General features: G+C 37.7%; 1 protein-coding gene across 4 annotated transcripts in view; it reads right to left on the bottom strand.

Annotated features, from left to right (window-relative positions):
* SUCO (SUN domain containing ossification factor) overlaps positions 1-22,456 on the bottom strand; it is a 67,300-nt gene that overhangs the window by 20,137 nt on the left and 24,707 nt on the right. Inside the window, exons 5-15 of one of the 4 annotated variants that reach the window (XM_066371526.1) lie at positions 21,726-21,863; positions 21,354-21,504; positions 20,991-21,114; positions 20,138-20,274; positions 19,039-19,106; positions 12,698-12,805; positions 10,551-10,656; positions 8,419-8,439; positions 8,167-8,222; positions 7,568-7,659; positions 3,870-3,935 (exon numbers count right to left, since the gene is read on the bottom strand). In XM_066371526.1, the coding sequence (XP_066227623.1) occupies positions 3,870-3,935; positions 7,568-7,659; positions 8,167-8,222; positions 8,419-8,439; positions 10,551-10,656; positions 12,698-12,805; positions 19,039-19,106; positions 20,138-20,274; positions 20,991-21,114; positions 21,354-21,504; positions 21,726-21,863 (1,067 nt within the window). The remainder of the gene's footprint in view (positions 1-3,869; positions 3,936-7,567; positions 7,660-8,166; positions 8,223-8,418; positions 8,440-10,550; positions 10,657-12,697; positions 12,806-19,038; positions 19,107-20,137; positions 20,275-20,990; positions 21,115-21,353; positions 21,505-21,725; positions 21,864-22,456) is intronic. The other 3 variants (XM_066371523.1, XM_066371524.1, XM_066371525.1) reach the window with 3 other exon arrangements.

Raw genomic sequence — 22,456 nt, 5'->3', positions numbered from 1 at the left:
TGTTTGGCATATGAATTAACTTTCCAGTATTTCAATGGGAACTATGGGCCTGCTTTTGGCTAATGAGATGGTCAATGTGTTCCTCTCACTGACCACCAATGAAAGAGGTGCCCCTTCCGGAAGTGCGGCGGGGGCCAGATAAATGGCCTCAGGGGGTCGCATGTGGCCCGCGGGCCGTAATTTGGGGACCCCTGCTTTAGAGTATTCTACTTTCACCTAAATTTTAAGACTAACACGTACAATCAAGATTTACGCTATTCATCATTTTAAAACGTTATGTACAGTATCAGGGGCCACTTACGTGACAGAAGCAAAACTGAGCAAATTTCTCCTTTCTCGGCCTATCTAACCTACAACAAATAATTTTGCTATGTTCACCAGACACTGCCAAATATTTATTTATTTGGTCTCTTGAGAAACAACAGCTCTGTGACTATCCTACCCTGACCACTCTCAATCTTCACGGAAGCACATGACAGCTTGTCCCGCGGATAATCACTGAGCAGCCTTCAGCACAGGCGAGGCAGCCATCTGACACAGCGCCGAAGGCACTGCCCTATCCTTCCTGGGTCAGCCAGACCCCTCTCCTGGGAGGTGGGCAACTATTCACCCTGTCTCATCCCTTTAAGAATGAAATTCTCCAAGGGATCCAGGACCAGTCTGCTCTCCTCAGTCTCCAGCAGCACGGCTCCTCTGTCACAGAGAACTGACAACCCCTGCTGCAAGAGCACAGACCAACCAGCCAACACGACTGCTTCCTGCGCGTTCCCGGCCGCCTCCGCTGTGGGCCCATCTTCCCTCTCTTGTCCTTCTAGGACCTTATTCGTAAAAGAAAAATAACCACTTTGACATACAGCAAAAATTGTCTTTCTTAAGCACACGCACAGAAAGCTGGCCTTCATCAGATCTGGCAGTTCTAACAAAATGCAGATAGTACTCAGGAGGAAGTGCAGCCCTGCGAGAATATCAAACAGAGACTGGTCCGGGAAACCCACGTGACGAAGGACAGCAGAACAGAGCAAGAGGAAAAATCCCTGCTGATGTAAAACACTGAGACGCTCTGGTTCAAGAATGCAATCAGAAGACTCGGGTGGGTGGGCAGCTAGAGCTGGCTCACAAAGCCGAGCACTGCTCTAGTAATTTCTGTTTTTGTCTAAGTAAGTTATATATCAAGAATTTCTACATATGTGGACGCATGCTCTTTGACCACCAAGTCCCATCAGAAACAACACACTCTGCTGATACATTATTTCCTCTGGCTACTAACAGCTCATCAGCAAAAGCTAAAAGGAGTTTCTATTAGATTAAAGCCACAGAATTGTTTAGGAGACACTAGGTAAATATTAAATATAAATTAGGTTCAAAATTGGCCAATTTTGAGCTAATTTAGAATGTGGTTATTATAGCCAAGCTCGGACATTCTAGTGCAGACACTAGCGCTTTGGCCTGATTCCACTGTTAGTTACTCCTTAAAGTCACACCGTGCTGGAGGCAGCAAGGTCGGGCTCAGCCAGCCCAGGCTCTTCAGAGGAGAGGGGATGCAGCATGACAGGCACAAGGCCAGGCCACACCAGTAAGCTGTATGTGGGCGAGGCCAGATCGCTCTGCTCCCACGGCCTTTCCCGTTCCGAAACCAAACCCTGGAGACCATCAAACCCCATTCTCCAGGCCGGGGCCCAGCACACATCCTCCCACCACCTTGTCTCACTACACAAATTGTGTCAGCACCCAGAACACTGGAAGATAGATAAATGGACTACCCTTCAAGAGCCACAGAAAGAAAAATAAATGATGTGTGATCAAGAAACACACCTTCAAAGAGAAAGATCCAGAAAGTAGTCTCTAAAGAAGACTCTGTAGCCAACTGACATACCGCAATGGCCATAGTGATGACATAAAGGAAGATGCCCCCAGGATACAGCTAGGTTTCAGTGGGGTCTAGGCGTTAATCCCGGTAAGAAGATACACAAAGCCCTGGCCGGTTGGCTCAGCGGTAGAGCGTCGGCCTAGCGTGCGGAGGACCCAGGTTTGATTCCCGGCCAGGGCCCACAGGAGAAGCACCCATTTGCTTCTCCACCCCTCCGCCGCGCCTTCCTCTCTGTCTCTCTCTTCCCCTCCCGCAGCTAAGGCTCCATTGGAGCAAAGATGGCCCGGGCGCTGGGGATGGCTCTGTGGCCTCTGCCTCAGGCGCTAGAGTGGCTCTGGTCGCAACATGGCGATGCCCAGGATGGGCAGAGCATCGCCCCCTGGTGGGCGTGTTGGGTGGATCCCGGTCGGGCGCATGCGGGAGTCTGTCTGACTGTCTCTCCCTGTTTCCTGCTTCAGAAAAATGCAAAAAAAAAAAAAGAAGATACACAAAACCCCAAGAATATCAACACGGTTTTCTTTTATCTACAACTGTAGATAAGGCATTACTTCCCTAAGAGGCCCCTCATTCCCCATAACCAACAGAAATTAAGAGATCTTTCAGTCTAGGACAATGTTTTGATCCCATAAAACAATAATGCTTCCCCACTGCTAATTCAGTGACACCATGATGAGTATTATATAATACAGACTTAAGGACACCAACAATACTATTAACATCCAGATAGGCAAAAGAGCATCATTTTTTCACTCCTAAAAAAACTGCATCCCACAGCAGTGAATGAGGCACCTAATTTTAATGCTGTCATGGACTAGATAGCTACGGATCCTATTAAAAAGTACTAACATCCAAAAAGTTGACTAACAATACACTAAAACAAAATATATTGGGGTAATAAGCACCAAAGTTAGGTACTACATAAAAGGATTCTCCTTCCTCATGCAAATATTCTTAGCACTCTTCCTGTTCCTTAAAAAGTCCACCTGGGTCTATAGTCTTCTATGTAAAGGAAGAGATAAAGGGGGAAAAGAAAAGATAAAGAGAAATGACTCTTAACCCCACATACTGTAGCTTAGAGCATACGATCAGTATTTGTACTGTGGCTGAGTATGCAAGAGAGCTATGAAGTCAATGGGCAGTGAGACTGAAGTTCTAGCAATTCAACGCACTAGAAGCCACAAGGGAAATGCACAAGCAGCTAGTCTTCAATCTCACTAAGATCAGGATCTACTTATAATCAATTCATTTATTAATTTCTAGATAAAAAGGAAGCTTCTTCCAGTAAGTTTTATATTCTTCAGTAAAAACCAAAACTAACAATAATTAAAATACACCTATCCATATTCTGAAGGTGAAAACAAAGTATAAGCTGGTAAGTCTTTTCCATGCGTCTCTTAGCTAGCCTAGTACTAGGCTGACACTAGGTTGGAATGACAAGAAACAAAACCACTAGTATCTTAGTCATTGTTTCTGTAAAAAAGTATATTAATATTATTGTTATTGCGTGGGAATCATTATTACGAATAAGAACAGACTTCTGTAATTAAATAGGAAACTAATCATATCCATCCATTAAAGAATCCTCACTTGCTAGGATTTCGCTGATGGTACGACCTTTGAAACTCCTGGTCAAAGTCCTTTTCCACCCAGTATAATGACCCAGCTGCTCCCCTTCTTAGGATCTAAAACCTTTTTAATAATTCTGTTCCCAAGTAAATGCATAGCCCTTTCCTCACTCTAACGAGTCTTCCTAATATCACGAGCACTTAATTAGAGTAGAATTTACGGTCGTGGTTTTTCCTCTCCTCTTTTCATTCACTCTGTCTACTTTATTTCCAGAGATACTTTTCAAAAGCCAGTATCTAACTTCAACTCAAAGTTGAACACTGGGAGGAGGGGGGTCCTTCCACACTATATACACCACAACAAAAAATCCACAGATGTTGGGGGGGGGGGTTGAGAAATACCTTAACGGTGCCTAGTAAAACCCCAAAATACTTACTTGTAGCAGAACCAAGAAGATTCTTTGAGGATTTATCCTCCCCAGTATTATAATCCAGTGGAAAATCTGTTTAAAGAGACAATAAAGTTACTTACACTGAGAACTATATCCAATAATAACGTTTAAAAGCTCAGACTATGTCAGTTAGCGGACATTTAAGACAAATTTTACAATAAATATTCATTATGCATCTAAGTTATGTTGACAAAAAGAAAACAAGATTCAGAATTCATTTATCTGACAGCCGTAAACCAAGGAAAATAAGTCTACTGCTTAACAAAATTTTGATCATATATATAGGACTTTTATTCAAGTTTTCAATGCACTTTACAAACCCCCTGTAGAAGTCTTCATTTCAGTTATGGGAAAACTGAAGGGAAGATTTAGATTGATCACATGATGACATACAAGCTCTTAGAGCAGTGGTACTCAACCTGGTCCCTACCGCCCACATTAGGGCGTTCCAGCTTTCATGGTGGGCGGTAGTGGGCAACCAAACAGCGCCGCAATCACATTCTAATCGACTGTTGACCAGTCAAGATCAGGACAGCGGTCAGACTCTGTTACAGGGCATTTGTATTGGGACCACACCCGACCTCTTTCAAGACCACCTGGCCCGCGTCAGCGAGCAGCCAGGTACCTGACCCCGGGTCCATACCCGCCGCCCAATCTGGCGGGCAGTTTATGACCGCTATTGTCACCCAAAAACTAGCAGTTCGTCATTTTATTACCCCGTAGACAAAGAACTCCATGGTTCAAAGCTTGTTTCTATGACAGAAACTGCCGGGCAATGGAGACACCAATTAACTCATATTTTCATCTCGATTCCCAGATTTTAGGGTAATAGGGTGACACATTCTAGGAAGCCCCCTTGGACTGCCAAAACTAGCCGATGTTTCACTTCTTCGCCCTGATCGCAAAGAAGTGATGGCATTGGCCAACACCCGCTACATAAAATTTTATAAAATGCACAACCACAGATACTCACTAACTTAGTCTCGTCTTGACAAACTCTCGCTCAACCACGACACTTGTAACATCGTGAGCACGCAACAGACTTCAAGCGCATAAGTTTTGTTCACATTACATAAGTGAAGCTAAATCGTTACGTAATCAAAACTAAAATCAGTACATAGTTAGATTTTTGAGAGCAAGCACATGCTTACAACTTCAAACAAAATATTGTGAAATATCGTGAGTCGTCTCAAAAAAAAAAATAGACACGCAGTTATTCGCCAGAGTATCTGAAGATGGGTTTCATAGAATCTGTTGCAAATAAACAACATCCAATGTGTTTATTGTGCCATAAAACATTATCCAATGAGGCAATGAAGCCAAGTCGATTGCGAGAACATCTTTCTACAAAGCACCAAAATGACAAGGACAAGCCCATTGAATATTTTCAGGAAATATATAAAAAATTTCAAAATCGTTCAACTATCGTTGCATCATTTAAGAAATAACATACAAGGAACTAAGATGGATTAATTGCCACTTATCGCATTTCACAAATAATTGCAAAAAGTGGTATAAGCTATAATATTGGAGAAACTGTAATAATACCCTCTATAAAAGAGTCTATCTCAACAGTAATGCATCAGGATATACCTCAAAATTTCAAAACGTTGCCCCTAAGCGATAGCACAGTAAAGCGACGAATTGATGAAATGGCAGTTAATGTTGAAAACAAACTTAAAAGTATTCTCCAAAACTCTTCATTTCCCATGCAACTGGACGAATCTACCATTGCAGATAATGATGCTTTATAGATGGCATATGTGTGCTATTTTGATGTAAACAATATATTACGAGAAAAAATGCTATTCGCAATAAATCTCATCACAGATACAAAAGGATTATCTATATTTAATACTGTGAGAACATACTTTACAAAAAATAATATTCCTTTGAATAATATTGTTGCATGTGCTACTGATGGAGCACCATCAATGGTAGGTCACTATTGTGGATTTGTTGCTTATTTGAAGCAGTCAGTGCCAAATGTTTAATATATTCATTGTGTGGTGCACAGACAACATCTTGTAGGAAAACATCTAAGTACAAGTCTCAATTTATCATTAACTATAATAATTCGAGTCATAAACAAGATCAAATCCAATGCAAAGAATGATAAAATGTTTTGGCAGCTTTGCCAGGACAATAATGAAGATTTTAAGTTGCTTTACACACAGAAGTTTGGTGGCTGTCAAAGGGTACATCTTTGGCTAGATTTGTAGCATTATATGATAGTGTCATACAATTTTTTGAAAGTAATAATGAGACCAATCTGTGTCAACAGTTAAAAACAGTAAAGAACGATGCCTTCTACTTGGCAGATATTTTCAAGAGATTTAACGATGTCAATTTGCAGCTTCAAGAAGCTAATAAAACTCTTATAGGTTGCCAAAGTATCGTGCTATTATTTATAGAAACTTGAACTACTTTGTCATAATCTATTGAAGAGAGAATTTCATCAGTTTCCTCAATTATCATCTATAAAAGATGATGCAACTACAGAGGATAGAGACAGATTCACTAGCCACCTCAACGAACTTAAATTGGACATGGAAAAACGATTTGAAGATATTTTTAAATTGAAGGTATATGAATGGATTAAAAATCCTTTTACCGCAAATACTGAAGAGGCTGATACAACTTGCCAAGAACTGTTGGAAATTAGATATGAAGAAAGTAAACATAAATTCAACAGTGGTGGATATGAAAACCTACAGCAAAATAAAAAATGCCGGTCTTATATCCAAATATGTGGAAAACGGTATTCAGTTTATTGATACCTTTCCCTACCTCACATCTTGTGGAATCAGGATTTAGTGCTGTTAATCATATTATGACGAAAGAAAGAAACCGCCTGAATATTTCTGAAAGGGGAGATCTTCATTTGTTCCTCACAAAAATTGAACCGGATATTCAATATTTAGTTTCCCAGCATCAGCCTCAGGGATCCCATTAATAATTCAATTAACTAATGTAATTTCTATGTATGCAAAGTATAAATAAAAAGATAGATTTAACTATAGTAAGTTGTTTTATAAAGATTTATTCTGCCAAACTTAGCAAAAACCCAACATAAAGTACTTGGTAAGTAATTATTGTTATATGCTTTGACTTGCTGTAACTCTGCTTTATGAATTTTATAAAGTAAAGTTACTTCTCTACTTTATAAATCACCATTACTGTGGAACCGGTGGGTGGTTAGAAAATCTTACTACTAACATACAAAAGTGGGCGGTAGGTATAAAAAGGTTGACTACCTGTTTTAGAGCTAGGCCCTGAGAAAGTTAAGATAGAGGGTGTCGTAAAACCTCCAACCCCTTTTGGCTCAAGGGCGCCCCTCAAAGGTTCGGGTTCTAATGTGCTTGCTTTCAGCTCCAAAGCAAAGGAAAGGAATTCATGTTCAGTTCCACTACTTCAGTTACCCGAGGAGTTTAATGGGTTTTTGGGCCTGGCACAAGAACATAATCATAATTTATAGCACAGAAATTATGGAAGGAAGTTCCAGTTACAAATACTGGTTGATAGGCTTGGAAAAAAACTCAATTTATAAAAATAGAAAATCACTTTAGAAAGTAGATTTATAAAGTCTAAAGACAACCAATATATATTTTAAACTGACTTATACTTACTCATTACTATTCAATTTAGCACACATAATAGTCACTTGTTTTAAAATCACTTACCATAGTCCTCATCAAATAGTTCCTGCCGCTCCGACTGATACTGGGAATCAGCAATCTCTTCATACTCCTCCACCATGCTAGTGCCAAACACCCTATTAACAACAATTTCATTACAGACTTTCAAAACAAAACAGTTGTTAAGAGTCATTTCTTTATAATAAATGACAACATACATTAACTTTGGCCATGTTTTGAGGGCCATTAGCTTTTGAACTCCAAAATAATGACCGCTCCTTACACTGCAGTCAGCCACTGTTTCCATTAAAACGTCAATTTAATCTATTCATGGCATTTAAAATATAATGACCAAGTTTTGACATCAGTGTAAAATGTGCCTTATATTATCGTGATAGCAAAACAGAAAGCAAACTAAACCAAAAACATAAAATGATGGTTATTTTTACTTAACAGAGGGAATTTTGACGTTTTCCTAAAATGAATTCAACAGCAAGAAAAAGGAAAAAAAAAGGCTTAACAGCTTATATTTCTATGGTATTAACTTCACATAATAGAAATGTCTTCACTTTATGTATACTACGATTTCTGTGCATCATTTGTTTTTAATAATCACTCAATGAATGTGCTTTGCTCCGCATTACCTTATAAGACTTAGTGGACAGAAGTGCTCTGATCCAAAATGGGATATCAACTCCACCTGAAGAACAAAAGCACAGGAAATGGGAAGGGGCACTGTGGTGTGGTACTATCCAACAGTCTACTCAGATTTTATCTATAACCTTTCTAAAGATAAAGTCCTCATTTCCCCAAACGCAATACTTGTAACTTGTTGTTTGCCATGCAGTAATATGCCATGCCCTGTTATCCAATATTTCAAAAGAGAGGTTGCTAACCTTTATGTACTTGATGAACATCTGAAGCAAGAGAAAGGAAGAGAAAAAGAAATCAGTTCCAAAGTCTGGATAACATGCCACAAGCAACATTTAATATTTGTAAATTATATTGCACAATTAAAGTAGGAGAAAGCAAGGTACTTTGATGGATAAAATTGTAGTACCCTTAATTCTTTGCAGAAACTTTTACCATCACAACTAGAAAATATAATCTAACTGTAATGAAATAAATTAATGTTAAGGCTAATAAGTTGAATAACCTAAAATTCGTGGCTGTTGTTTTATTTATTTGTTAGTTAAGACAGCTTTCTAAAAGTAATAACAGTCTCTAGAATCAACTCGTGCTTTATATTACTTTAAATAACACTTATAAGAATTATGAATATACCTATGAGTTTATATATTAATACATATGCAGATTTATGTATCTCTGTTCATATATACTGAAAAGACTAACTCCCATAACATGAAATAGTTATACAATATTATATACAAATTGTTTTAGAGAAAGCATGAATTGTTGGTATGCTATTATTTTAAGTACAGAACACTAGAAGATACATAAATCAACACCCTTTAAAAATATAAATTACTGAAGAAGAGTTTGTAGACTTAGGTTGAGTTCTTTTGAGATAAGAAAAACCCAGGTAACATTTAATGTTTGGGGTTTTTTTGCTTTTAGATTTAATTCTACCAAAAAGGACTTTTTAGAAAACTAATCGTCAAAGGGCTCTCTAGTCTCCCACCATACAGGAGATTGGGTAGAATTTTTTCTGGCATATTTTTATGCTACAAGAAAATGCCATTTCATTATTAACAAAGTAGATGGTGGGATTCTCAGAACTATTTCACAACATGTGAGTTGCATGAACTGAAAAATTAAATCACCTGCCAAACAATTTTTAACATTTCCCTTCATCACATTGTATAAAAAGGCCATTAAACTATTTCAGCATTCATTTTAAAAGGAATTGAAATGTACCTTCATTTTCCTGAAAATCGTTGAATCACTGACTGAGAATATCAACTCTTTTAAGAATAGAATTTAGTATGTTCACACTGAAACTAGGAATACTACAAGTTTACCCAATTAAAGAAGCCAATTTAACACATGCTTATTAACAAGACAGACAGTATAATCCCAGAAGACAATTAGGTAGCTAAAAGTTTTCACATTTGAGGAAGAAAACAGAGAAATTAGAGCAGCTGTTATTCCAAAAGGTCATATTATGAACACAATGGTACTTTAAGGTATCGCTATTATTTTATAGGAAAAAAAAGGAGGAAAAGACAAGTGTAGGAAATCCCCATATTTTGTCTAAATCCAATTCAAGAGTAGTAATTCTATTTATTAGTAGAGAAAGCAGCAGGGATACTGAATAAAAATGTTTAAGAGTTGCCTTTATTTGAAATTGGAATTTGGATACACAATATTTTACTTGAATATAAAAAGGCAAAATCTGTAATAATAACAATAACTAGGTAGTGAAGTTGAAATGACCTAAAAATCTATATACCAGGGGTTCCCAAACTACGGCCCACGGGCCGCATGCGGCCCCCTGAGGCCATTTATCCGGCCTCCATTGTACTTCCAGAAGGGGCACCTCTTTCATTGGTGGTCAGTGAGAGGATCATAGTTCCCATTGAAATACTGGTCAGTTTGTTGACTTAAATTTACTTGTTCTTTATTTTAAATATTATATTTGTTCTCATTTTGTTTTTTTACTTTAAAATAAGATATGTGCAGTATGCATAGGGATTTGTTCATAGTTTTTTTTTATAGTCTGGCCCTCCAACGGTCTGAGGGACAGTGAATTGGCCCCCTGTGTAAAAAGTTTGGGGACCCCTGATCTATACTATGAAGATATTATATAAAGACTCAAGAAAATTAAGATTATAATCTGAAGTTTCATCAGAGCCCCAAATATCAAACACTGGTCTAGGTTTCTAGGTACAACAAAGGTAATGTATTACCATTTGTCTGATAAAATAATATATCCAAGTAAGAATGATTTTACGGGATGCTTCAGTAAATGCCCCCGGTCTTATTCCTAAGCAGGCGAGTGAGATTATAAAGTCTGAGTGACAGGTTCGTGTGCACGCTGGGACACAGCCCTGTGTGCCAACACTACCTTCACATATTTTGCAAACATCTGCTCGTCTAAAGGGAAACTCTGCACGTTTCTCTCGTCTCTGCCATGGAATGTCCCCAGCTTCACCCACTTATTTGTGGGGTACCTAAAAAACAGACAATACAAATACTCTTCTTAAAAAACTATGAAACATATTGAGAAGTCTCATCACATCTTCAAAATTGATCATGTGTGTTTTTTCCCTCTCCAGGGGAACATACTGCTAACATAGTTTAAAGAGGAGTTAAACATTGAGTGGAAAACATACATTTTCTTTTCCAACTAAAACTCTGACAGGTTCCTTTTTATGGAGAAAGACTATTTAGAAAAATCACACCATATTCAAAATAGAAGGGAAGACAAGAAAATAAAAATGGGACCAGGACTTGCCTGACCAGGCAGTGGCACAGTGGATAGAGCGTCGGACTGGGATGCGGAGGACCCAGGTTTGAGACCCTGAGCTCGCCAGCTTGAGCGAGGACTCATCTGGTTTGAGCAAAAGCTCACCAGCTTGGACCCAAGGTCACTGGCTTGAGCAAGGGGTTACTCGTGCTGTAGCCCCACGGTCAAGGCACATATGAGAAAGCAATCAATGAACAACTAAGGTGTTGCAACGAAAAACTAATGATTGATGCTTCTCATCTCTCTCCGTTCCTGTTTGTTTGTCCCTATCTATCCCTCTCTCTCAGTCTCTGTTAAAAAAAAAAAAAAAAGAAGGGACTAGTACTGCTTTTTGAGAAGCTTTCGAGTAAACTGGAGGTTTTAAAATAGGAAGTAGCTGGCCTGACCTGTGGTGGCGCAGTGGATAAAGCGTCAACCTGGAAACACTGAGGTTGCCGGTTCAAAACCCTGGCTTGCCTGGTCAAGGCACATATGGAAGTTGATGCTTCCTGCTCCTCCCCCTTCTCTCTCTCTCTCTCTCTCTCTCTCCCCCCTCCTCTCTAAAATAAAAAAATAATAATAAATTTAAAAATTTTTAAAAAAATAGGAAGTAGCCAATGCTGTTTGAAAGGAGGTACTACTTTTCCTGTACTGACAAGTGCGTGATGATATAAAATATAAATGAAAGTGGTGGGTGGGGAAAGAGAAGAAGCCCTTAAAATCATGTTTGAATTTCCCAGATCTAAAGTAACTGTACCCTCTTGAAAAGAAAGTCTGAATAAAAACTTAAAATTACTGTGTTTTGTTTACTATGGCATGTGCTCCATTCTCTCTCTCACACACACACACATGCACAAATGGTCAGAGCTGATATGGCCATCTGACATTATTAAAAAATTACAGGGTAGAGAAAAACAAGTGATTTGAGGAAGGTTAGTTGAAGAAATATAGACAGAATTCTCGAGAGTACTTGAGGATTTATTTCAAAAACTGTATATATGCAACACTGAGTGTGGAGCGGGGAAGAAACACCATGGAAAACCCATGATCAATGACAGAAGAATGGTAACGTAAACAACAGCACCCTACAAAGCACATTGGTGCTATTCAAAACGTTATTTACAGAATGAATAAACTCCTCCACTATGGAAATAATGAGTACTCATTCAAAATAGTGTGTTTAAAAGACAAAAGGATATTCTCAAGATATAAACAGGAAAAACTGAATTTATTTTGTAGGGTTAAATAAATACATAGGAAAGACGAAAGAATATACTAAAATGTTAATAACTATGTCTGGTTGATAGGGTTGTGGTTCTTTACCAAATTCCTTACGAAGTATGTTTATTATTTCTTTTATAATCACATTCATCAACAAAAAAGTTTCAAAGTATACTTTAACAAAAAAATATACCTCATGAAATAAAGTACTCTTTTATATAATGTTTAAGGGAAATATATGGAAGCAAATAGAGCATAATTAAAAACAAGGACTTGAAAGCCACACAGATCTAGGTCTGAAGCTAACTCACAAGTCATGTGACCTGGACAAACCACTAAATCTCGCCTTACTGTTTCCTCATCTTAAAGGTAATAGCAGCATATGGTTGTTATAAGCACTATATGAGTAAATGAAAGTAAACTACTTAACAAATACACTAAAGTAGTAATATAACTGTTCCTACAATTTGACACAATATAAAAAAATAAAAATTTTACACTAGAGATCCACCATAAATTCTGTAGAAACCAGCTTTAGAATTTACCTGTCACTGATAGAAACCAGAAAGTCTTTAGGAGTAGATGAAAATAATTCATAATTTGCAATATCAAACTGCTTCACTTGAATTGGTTCACAAAGTTCAATGACAAACCTTAAAAAAAAAAAAAGGCATTTAGATAAACCAATTAAAACACCAATTCTTATCAAACATTACATTAACAGTCGCATAAATAGACCAGATGTCCATTAAGTGACTCCTTAGAAAAGGAAAGAGGATTTGCAGCCTTGGTTATTGATTAGGAAACATCTGCGTTTCCCAAGCAAATCAATAAAGCTGTTTTCTACAAATAATGCCAGAGACCTATATTTATAGACATGGAAAGATGCCACAAATTATTTGCTGCCTAGAAAAAAATTAAAAATAAGGTGGCATGTGGTGTAAACTAAAATTGTATATAGCATGGATTTGGAAAAAAAACATTCATGACATCTAGCACTTTAATCAATCCTTTGACAAACTATTACATCAAATGAAATCATACATTGGCAATCAAGTGTTAACTAAATCAAAAGCATTAAAGTTATATTGCGTTTAACCTTGGAAAACAACAGAAGCAATTTCTGGGAGATGGTAAAACCAATCAAGTGTAGAGAGAGGCTCATGAAGAAAGCAAACTGACATTCGCTGACTGCTCCTTCTGGGTCAGACACAACATTAGATGACTTAATCCATCCTTAAGCTGCAAAGAAGATTATCTCCATTTTATAGAATCATTTCATAAACACTATCTGGTTACATCATATCTTTCCCCTCTGTGGTTTGGCAGCAGAGCCTCCAAGACACAGCTGAGCAGACTGCCATCCATCAAAGACTATTTCCAGTTTTGGGCCCTGTTCCTTAGTTCTGGGTGACAGGATGTGAGCAGAAGCTCCCGTGCAACTTCCAGGTCAAGCCTTTAAAAGGAAGCCGCTGCCTGACCACTTGCTTTCTCCCACCTTAGCCTGACAGGTGGGAATGAGGACGTGGTAAGAACAAACCACCTCAGCAGTGCAGGCAGGGGCACCTTAGGGGAGGCAGAGCAACATGACGGGGAGTAGGGGCCTTTCCTTCTTCTGGGGCATACCTGCACCAGCAACCAGCTTGAACTTTTACATCAGAGAAAGTTAAATGTCTGTCTTATTTAAACCAGTTACTTGGTCTCTGTTAAAGCAGTAGAATTAAAAGCCCTACTAGTCATTTCGTCAACAAGTAGTGAAGCTGAAGTCAGAGCACAAGCCTCCCTGGCTCCAAAGCCTCTCAGGCACACACATACCCCCATCCCCGGGAGAGCAAACCAAGGAACATTACACTCGGACTCCACTTTCTATTTATAATGGAGAAAATGCATCCTTTTATAAGGATTAAGAAAATAAAGAGCGGCCCTGGCCAGTTGGCTCAGTGGTAGAGCGTCGGCCTGGCGTACAGGAGTCCTGGGTTCGATTCCCAGTCGGGCACACAGAAGAAGCACCCATCTGCTTCTCCACCCCTCCCCCTCTCCTTCCTCTCTGTCTCTCTCTTCCCCTCCCACAGCCAAGGCTTCACTGGAGCAAAAGATGGCCCGGGTGCTGAGGATGGCTCTGTGGCCTCTGCCTCAGGCGCTAGAATGGCTCTGGATGCAACAGAGCGATGCCCTGGAAGGGGCAGAGCATCGCCCCCCGGTGGGCATGCCGGGTGGATCCCGGTCGGGCGCATGCGGGAGTCTGTCTGACTGCCTCCCCGTTTCCAGCTTCGGAAAAATGCAAAAAAAAAAGAAAATAAAGAGCAAATTTTCCCCATCTCCTCTTTTTGCACTCCATGTTCTCCATTTCTAAAAAGACATGAGCTATATTATTATCAGGTAAAATAAGCTTTCAGACAAATGTATTTCCAGGTATAAAGAGTCAAGTCACCAGGAAGTTTTAACAATTCTAAAACCTGCATGCACCTAATAGCCTCAGAATATGTAAAATATTGCTATATGTGTAATTATTCCTCATTAAAATCAATTTTAAAAAGCTCTTTTATTACATTTTTTGGCTTATCTTTTATGTTTTCTTAGAAGCAGAGGACAATATATGCAAATAAACAGTACATATAAAAGTTGAAAAATCCAATTTCAATATACTTCTATTACTTAGAGGTAACAATTTTAAGAGATCAGTAATGTAGCAGATCTAAATACAAGTGGTTTGAAAAAACAACATGTATCAAAATTTAGATGATACAAATAAGAATGAAATGCATAACTTTAAACGTATATGAGAGAAAAGGTGTATATAGTATTAGAAAAAAATAAGTTTAACAGACAAGACCTAAAGAAAGTGTAAAACACAGCCTGATCAGGTGGTGGCGCAGTGGATAGTGTCAGACTGGGACACAGAGGACCCAGGTTTGAAAGCCCGAGGCTGACGGCTTGAGCAAGGGGTCACTTGGTCTGCTGTAGCCTCCCTCTCAGTCAAGACATATATGAGAAAACAGTCAATGAACAACTAAGGTGCCGCAATGAAGAATTGATGCTTCTCATCTCTCTCCCTTCCTGTCTGTCCCTATCTGTCCCTCTCTCTGTCTCTGTCACAAAATAATAAAGTGTAAAATACAGATTCAAACCAAAATATAAGAAACAATAAACAAAAACACAATGCAATGGAATCAATGAAGCCAAAGCAGACCAATTTCTGTGGAGACTAAAGGCGGCATATATAAAAATATGGTGAAAAAACATTTTAAAACAGAAAAGATCTCTAAACAATAAGGGAATACTATATATACATACACAATTTCACTAAGAAAAACCTCTAAAAATGGATTTAAAAAAATTCCTAGAAAAATACAACTTACCAAAATTAACCCAAGAAGAAACAGATTAACCAAACTATCTTTTTTGTGTAACATTGTTTCAGCACCAGCTGCATCACAGAACAGGTGCTCAAAAATATCCAATAGATGAATAAACCAACAAGTGAACCAACAAATGCACTGACAAAAGAGCTAATAAAAGAAGAGTAAGACTCAGCATCCTAACATGTAAATAATCCTGAAACTTATCTCAGGATTTGAACTCCAATAAAAACGCCAGCATAATTTTTTATAAAATTTGATAATTCTAGTATTTAAAAGAAAAACAAAAGGACAAGAACAGTGATGATATGTTTGATAGATATGAAGTATATATAAACTTATTCTACCAGATATTAAGACTTATTAAAGCTATAGTGAGATTCTGTGGTAAGTGGGACAGTGCACCTCAATCACTGAGGTGCATGCACTTCAATGAGAAGCAACAATTCTTCATTGCGGCACTGTAGTTGTTCACTGACTGCTTTCTCATATATGTCTTGACTGAGAGGGAGGCTACAGCAGACCAAGTGACCCCTTGCTCAGGTGAAATCAGTTAAAAGGTATTCTGAGGTTCTCTACTTATTAGTGAAAAAATACATACATATACAAATGAGCAAAAAGTAAAATACAGAGAAAACATATATACACAAATACATGCTGTCTGGTAGAAACATTTAAATACAAAATGGGTAGCTAGGCCCTGGTCAGCTAGCTCAGTTGGTTAGAATGTCACCCCAAATGCCAAGGTTGCAGATTTGATCCCGGTCAGGGCACACACGGGAAGCAACCAATGAATACACACTAAGTAGAACAACAAATAAGTGCTTCTCAATCTTTCTCTCTCTCCCCGGACTCCTTTCTCTCTGCCTAAAATCAATCAATAAATTTTTTTTAAATGGGGTGCTATGATCACTTATTCTGCAAACCAGAATAAAGCAAAATGATTACTGCATGTAACTTCATCTCAGCATGTGTTTGCTTGAAATAAAAATTCCGGAGCATAAAACTTGAATACTTACTGACCACAAAGGCTTCTACAAAGAAAAACACCTCAAAATAATGTGTTATGATCTCAGACTATAGTTTCTTCAAATTCAATTTATGAACCAAATGGCATAATAAAAAACTGTTTTGGAAATGATCCCTTAATACATTTTTAAGTAATTTACTGTCGATTTTCAAAGTGAACCTAAATGCACATATTACCAAAAGGGGTAAAGGCCAAGAATAAGCATAAAGTTTAAAGTTTCTCCTTAAAATAATATTTTATATATATGTAATTCGATATAATAGTGGTGATTTACCTTAATTCTCTTTTAAGTTGCTGCTTTTGAGCAATAAAATCAAGTAATCTTGTGGTAAGGTGCCAGAGAACTGTAAAACTTAGTATTGGCAATGCCATTTTAAAGAGAAAGAGTCAGGCTTTCTATCTTAACCTTTCTTTGGAAAATGGAGGGAAAAGGATATGAAAGTCTCCTGACTTACAAGGACAACTGGGTCATTTAGTGTTAGTTCTCTGAAAGGATTAAGGTTATCTGAAGAACTTCCTTTCCCTTTCAGTAAGACAAAATTTACCTACCACCCTACACTGATTTTAGCTCTCCCTCCCTTCCTGGAATCCTGAGATTAATGTGTACCTCTAGGCAAAGGAGGAGAGATAGACACTAGAAGGTTTATGAATGTATTTTGACATGTAAAATGACATCACCACTGTGTTATCTTGAAAGTTTTAACATTTTTTAAATCCCCTAGACCTGGGGTCCCCAAACTACAGCCTGGCCCAAGCGCACATGCGGCCCCCTCAGGTCATTTATCCGGCCCCCAACGCACTTCTGGAAGGGGCACCTCTTTCATTGGTGGTCAGTGAGAGGAGCATAGTTCCCATTGAAATACTGGTGGTCAGTTTGTTGATTTAAATTTACTTGTTCTTTATTTTAAATATTGTATTTGTGCCTGACCTCTGGTGGCACAGTGGATAAAGCATCGACCTGGAACACTGAGTTCGCAGGTTCAAAACGCTGGGCTTGCCTGGTCAAGGCACATATGGGAGATGATGCTTCCTGCTCCTCCCCACTTTCTCTATCTCTATCTCTATCTCTATCTCCTCTAAAAAAAATGAGTAAGTAAATTAAATAAATAAATAAATAAATATTGTATTTGTTCCCCTTTTGTTTTTTTACTTTAAAATAAGATATGTGCAGTGTGCATAGGAATTTGTTCATAGTTTTTTTTATAGTCCAGCCCTCCAATGGTCTGAGGGACAGTAAACTGGCCCCCTGTGTAAAATGTTTGGAGACCCCTGCCCTAGACAAACGTTATAAGCTTGTTAATGATTGTGTCATGCTGTCATGCTTCCCAACCTGAATGTGGTCAAAGGGTATATAACCAGCCTCTGAGATACATTTGGGGCTGCACGATTTGGGGCAGATACGCCCCGTGTTAGTCATATGCAGCCAGCATATTAATAAATCTCCTCCTTTTAATAAAACCCTTCAAAATTCATCTGGACTTGGTGTCTCTACGTAAAACCGCGGAAGTGAGTATGGTACTTTACAACATTCTAATAAAACTGGCAGTATATCACACATTATTTCCTCCCATAAATCTGCTCCTTTGCCTATTTCCTTAGTTAATGACAGAATCATAGATCCAAGCAGTGCACTAGAATCCTGGGAGATTTCCTAGATGCCTCTCTCTTGTTCACAGCCAATTACTAACCAAAGGCTGTCAATTTTATCTGCTATAAATGTCTTTGTATATATATCCCCCTCTCTTCTACATCCAAATTGTCAGTGCCTTAAAGTCCTCGTTCTCACCTGAGCTTGGACAATAGGTCCCTACCTGGTTTCCCTGCTTCCAATTGCATCCTCCTTTGAGGACAGCCTTCTTAAAATGCCAGCAAGATAGCGTCACTTATTTACTAAAAATAAATGATACCCTTCATGGTCTTGAAGATGAACTTGAAAAAACTTCAAGCTGGGTATACACAGCATTAGATGGATTGGTTACTGCAAAAGTAACTGTCTCATCTTTCACCATTACTTTAACTGTTGCATTACCTTCCTTCTTGTTATGGCTAAAATGACTTCTTCAGGTGGCTTCTACGTGAAGTCGCTCGTTACCACTATCTCCTTATGTGTATAGCTCCTGACTACCTCTCCCTCCCTCTTCTGCCTCTTCTTATGAACCCTTCAAGACTCCGCTCAGGGATGACCTCTTCCAGGAAGCCCTCTTTCATCCTCTCTTGTAATTACATACTGTCTCTGTTCCTATAATACCTTTGCAGCAGTAATTTTTACACTATCTCATAATTATTTGACTAGATCTTTTTTTTTTTACCTCAATAGGAAAAGCACTTGGTTCAATGTTGTATCCCAGGACCTAACTAAGGTAAGTACAGTCCCAGCACCAATCAATCACAAATGCTTATTGAGTGGCTACATGAACAAATCAATCTAACCCTAACATAAAAGTTTAGCAATATGTACATATACAGAGTCTGTTTTATTGAACTGTGTATCACTTACCAAATCTTAGTGCTGCAAGGGTTCAACATGTAAAGATCCATATTTTCTATAAGAATAGCCGATGTGCTCTAGTTTAAAAGGGGTGAGGAGACAAATTACTTAGGTAAAGCTTTTTATTTCAACTCTAAAGCTTTCTAGAATTTTGATATTTTTAAATCTTATAACACACCTAAGATTTTGAAACACTCATTTGGCTAAAATTTACCAGTTATGACTAAAACACTGTTAGCTTTACAACAAAACATTTAAAATTAAATGTAACTAAAGAAAAATTGATTTTCTATTGGATAGCTTATTTTAAAATTTCACACAGGTTTAAAAAGTTAAAACAGTGTACATCCTCTTAAATAGGCAAATGGATAAATAAACTGGGATATACATCCAGACAATAAAATATTATCCAGCACTAAACAGGAATGAGCTAACAAGTCATGAAAAGACATGGACAAAACTTACATGCATGTTACTAAGTAAAAGCAGCCACTCTGAAAACTATACACTGTATGGCTCCAACCACTGAAGGGAAAACTAGTTAGGCAGTGAAATGAGCAGTGGTGGCCACGGCTGGGGGAAGAATGGACAAACAGGCAGTGCACAATGCTAATAACTTCAGTCCCATTGTTCTTACGGCAATGACAATGCCCTGCATGATGCCATAATGATGGAGACATGTCATTACACATTTGTCCAAACCCACTGAATGCATGATTGGACGCCAACTTAAACTATGGACTTGGCTTGATAATAACGTGTCAACGAAAGTTCGACTATAATAAATGTATCACTGTGGCAGGGATACACTGGTAATGAGGATGCAATGCACGTGTTGGGGGGAGATGGAAAATTTCTGCACCTTCCTCTCAGTGTGATATGAACCTAAAACTGCTCTAAAAATAGTCTTCAAAAGAAAAAAAAGTACGGTGTATCAACCAATATAACTAAGAACTCATACAAGAAAAGATCTTTAAAAGCGTCCTCTTACATGTACTAGTGAATTAGATAAACAGCTCATGTAAAAAGACAGTACTCAGGAAATCACTGCCTGTATTTATAAAGTCACTATGTTCCTATATGTGCAAAAGAATTTTATACTAAGTACCTTGGCTTCTGGATTAGCTGCTAAGATTTTGGCACCACATTCTACTGAGGCATAATTATTTCGATTTTTCTGGACCTTTTTTGTGGCATGTAGACCTCCATTAGAAGATGCATGCATTGACTGGCCTGCAGACAAACCTTATTATAAACATACACATGATGATTATGATTGAAAATACTCCAGCAACACAATCATCTCAAAAGCAACAGGCTACTGTCTAAAGAACAGGTTTTAATATTTAAGAGAATATTTTAAAACCCATTAAGAAATTCAAAATGTTTTACCTAAATAGCTTTAAAATATCCCCAATAAACAAATTAGCTTTAAAAATCCACATTGCTTGATTTATATATAAGTAATATAACTCACAAAATGAAGCTTATTCATGAGAATGAGCTCTTAAAAATATAAAAAAATACACTTAATTCTATTAAGAATGTTATTCTTCTATCTCTAATCCTAGGATTAACAATTCTTAACTCTGAGAATTGTTACAAAAGCAAAAAGAAAGTGTTAATAACTTTGGTCCAGTTGTATTTACAGTTTAAAGCTTTATGACTCAGACTTTACATACCTCAACTTTCCTCTTATAAACTGAGAAAATCACAGTTCTGCTATCTTTACCTTATTTTATCCTCCCTTATTGAGTAATTTACAATAATAGATTTTAATTAGGATTAAACTGTACATAATTATACACAGGTAAATTATATGTGGGTAATTAGTAGCATATTGGTAAGTTTTAACCTTTAAAAAGTTTTCAAAAATTTATTTTACTAATTAAAAAGCAAAAAGCATATTTAAATCAGTTCCTTTATAAAAAGAAAATAAAAGGAATCACATGCCATCTTACTTTTTTCTTTTTCTACTTCCATAACTTTTTTCTTCCATTCATCGAATGTTGGTATGTCCTCTGGGTCCTTGGGACTTGTCACAGATGTAGGGTCAATTTCTTCTGGTTTGGTATAATCAGAACTCTGAAAGAAACAAAGATTTCAACTTCCACAAAATACAAAGATATTCGTTACAATTTAAAGAGTTACAAATGAGAACATTTTTGTAGTATGTGTCTAGTTTTATTTCTGGCTGTGGGGTATGACAACGGCGCTGTAATGCACCTTGATTTGGTTTCATGGGGAAAATGCATTCCTTTAACATGCTGGACAAAAATACACCACGTGATAAAGTAGGAAACAGTGCGAGATATAATACCTACCTCGTTTTTTAAATTCTCTGAAGCATTCAATGCAGATTTGGGATCACCACTACTCTGATCACTTGCTGAAACTTTTGATGCAAATTCTGATTTTGTTATCTTTCCTTTGCTGTGTGAAGATGACACATTTTCTATGTGCTGGCCAACAAGGCTATTTGAAACCAAAAGACATATTGAAAAAAATTTTTAGCTAACAAATCTATACAATCGAAACTATTCTAATTACCATGTAGACAGTAAACAAGAAAGGAGCACACGCGGGACCGCTCTCCCTCCATCAGACAGTGGAATTAGCATCCCCCTAAGTCCGCTCTGACATGACATGGCACCCTGTCACTCCGGACTGACCAGGGCAGCACGGCTCACACCCACCTTTCATGCTGGCTGACAAAGGCAGGCTGGGCAGAGGGAGCACTGGCATCCAGGGCCTCGCCAACATCACAATCAGTTTCGGGTTGCTCAGTTTCTTGTGGCTTGGCTAGAGGAATAGTACCAGAGTTTTCTATTTCACTAAAAATAAAAAACAAACAAACAAATAAAAGCTGTAATTTAACTGACACAATGTAGAATAAGTTAAAAATGTTATCAGTAATTTCCAAAACATAAGCTAAGTCAGAGAAGAATGCTTTACATTTCTGCAGACTGTTTTCAAGAATTTGCTTCTTTTAAATCATAGAAAATCAGCTGCTGACTCGATCTGTTAGTGTCCTTAAACTCTAAGTAGTTAATTACCAAATTTTACAATAAAATATTATAGGTTAATATTAGGTCTTATCAGGTAGAAGAAGGTAGAGGGAAAATAAATGATGATGAAGGGAGACTTGACTTGAGGTGGTGGACACAAAATACAATAAACAGATGATGTATTATAGAGCTGTACACCTGAAACCTGTATAATTTTATTAACTGTTACCTTAATAAATTCAATTTAAAAAGTTTTAAAATAATTCATTTTTATCAAGAATAGGATTTTTAAATTATTTACTCTAAACACATCTTCTCCATGTTTCATTTCTGCCCCTTAGTATACTAAGCATTCTACTAATGTTAGATTTGTTGCCTACAGTATCAAAAAATCATCTTCTCACAACATTGCACTAAAG

Source organism: Saccopteryx leptura, chromosome 2, assembly GCF_036850995.1.
Source record: "Saccopteryx leptura isolate mSacLep1 chromosome 2, mSacLep1_pri_phased_curated, whole genome shotgun sequence".
In the NCBI taxonomy this organism is placed as follows: Eukaryota; Metazoa; Chordata; class Mammalia; order Chiroptera; family Emballonuridae; genus Saccopteryx; species Saccopteryx leptura.
This window is presented reverse-complemented; position numbering and strand designations above follow the sequence as displayed.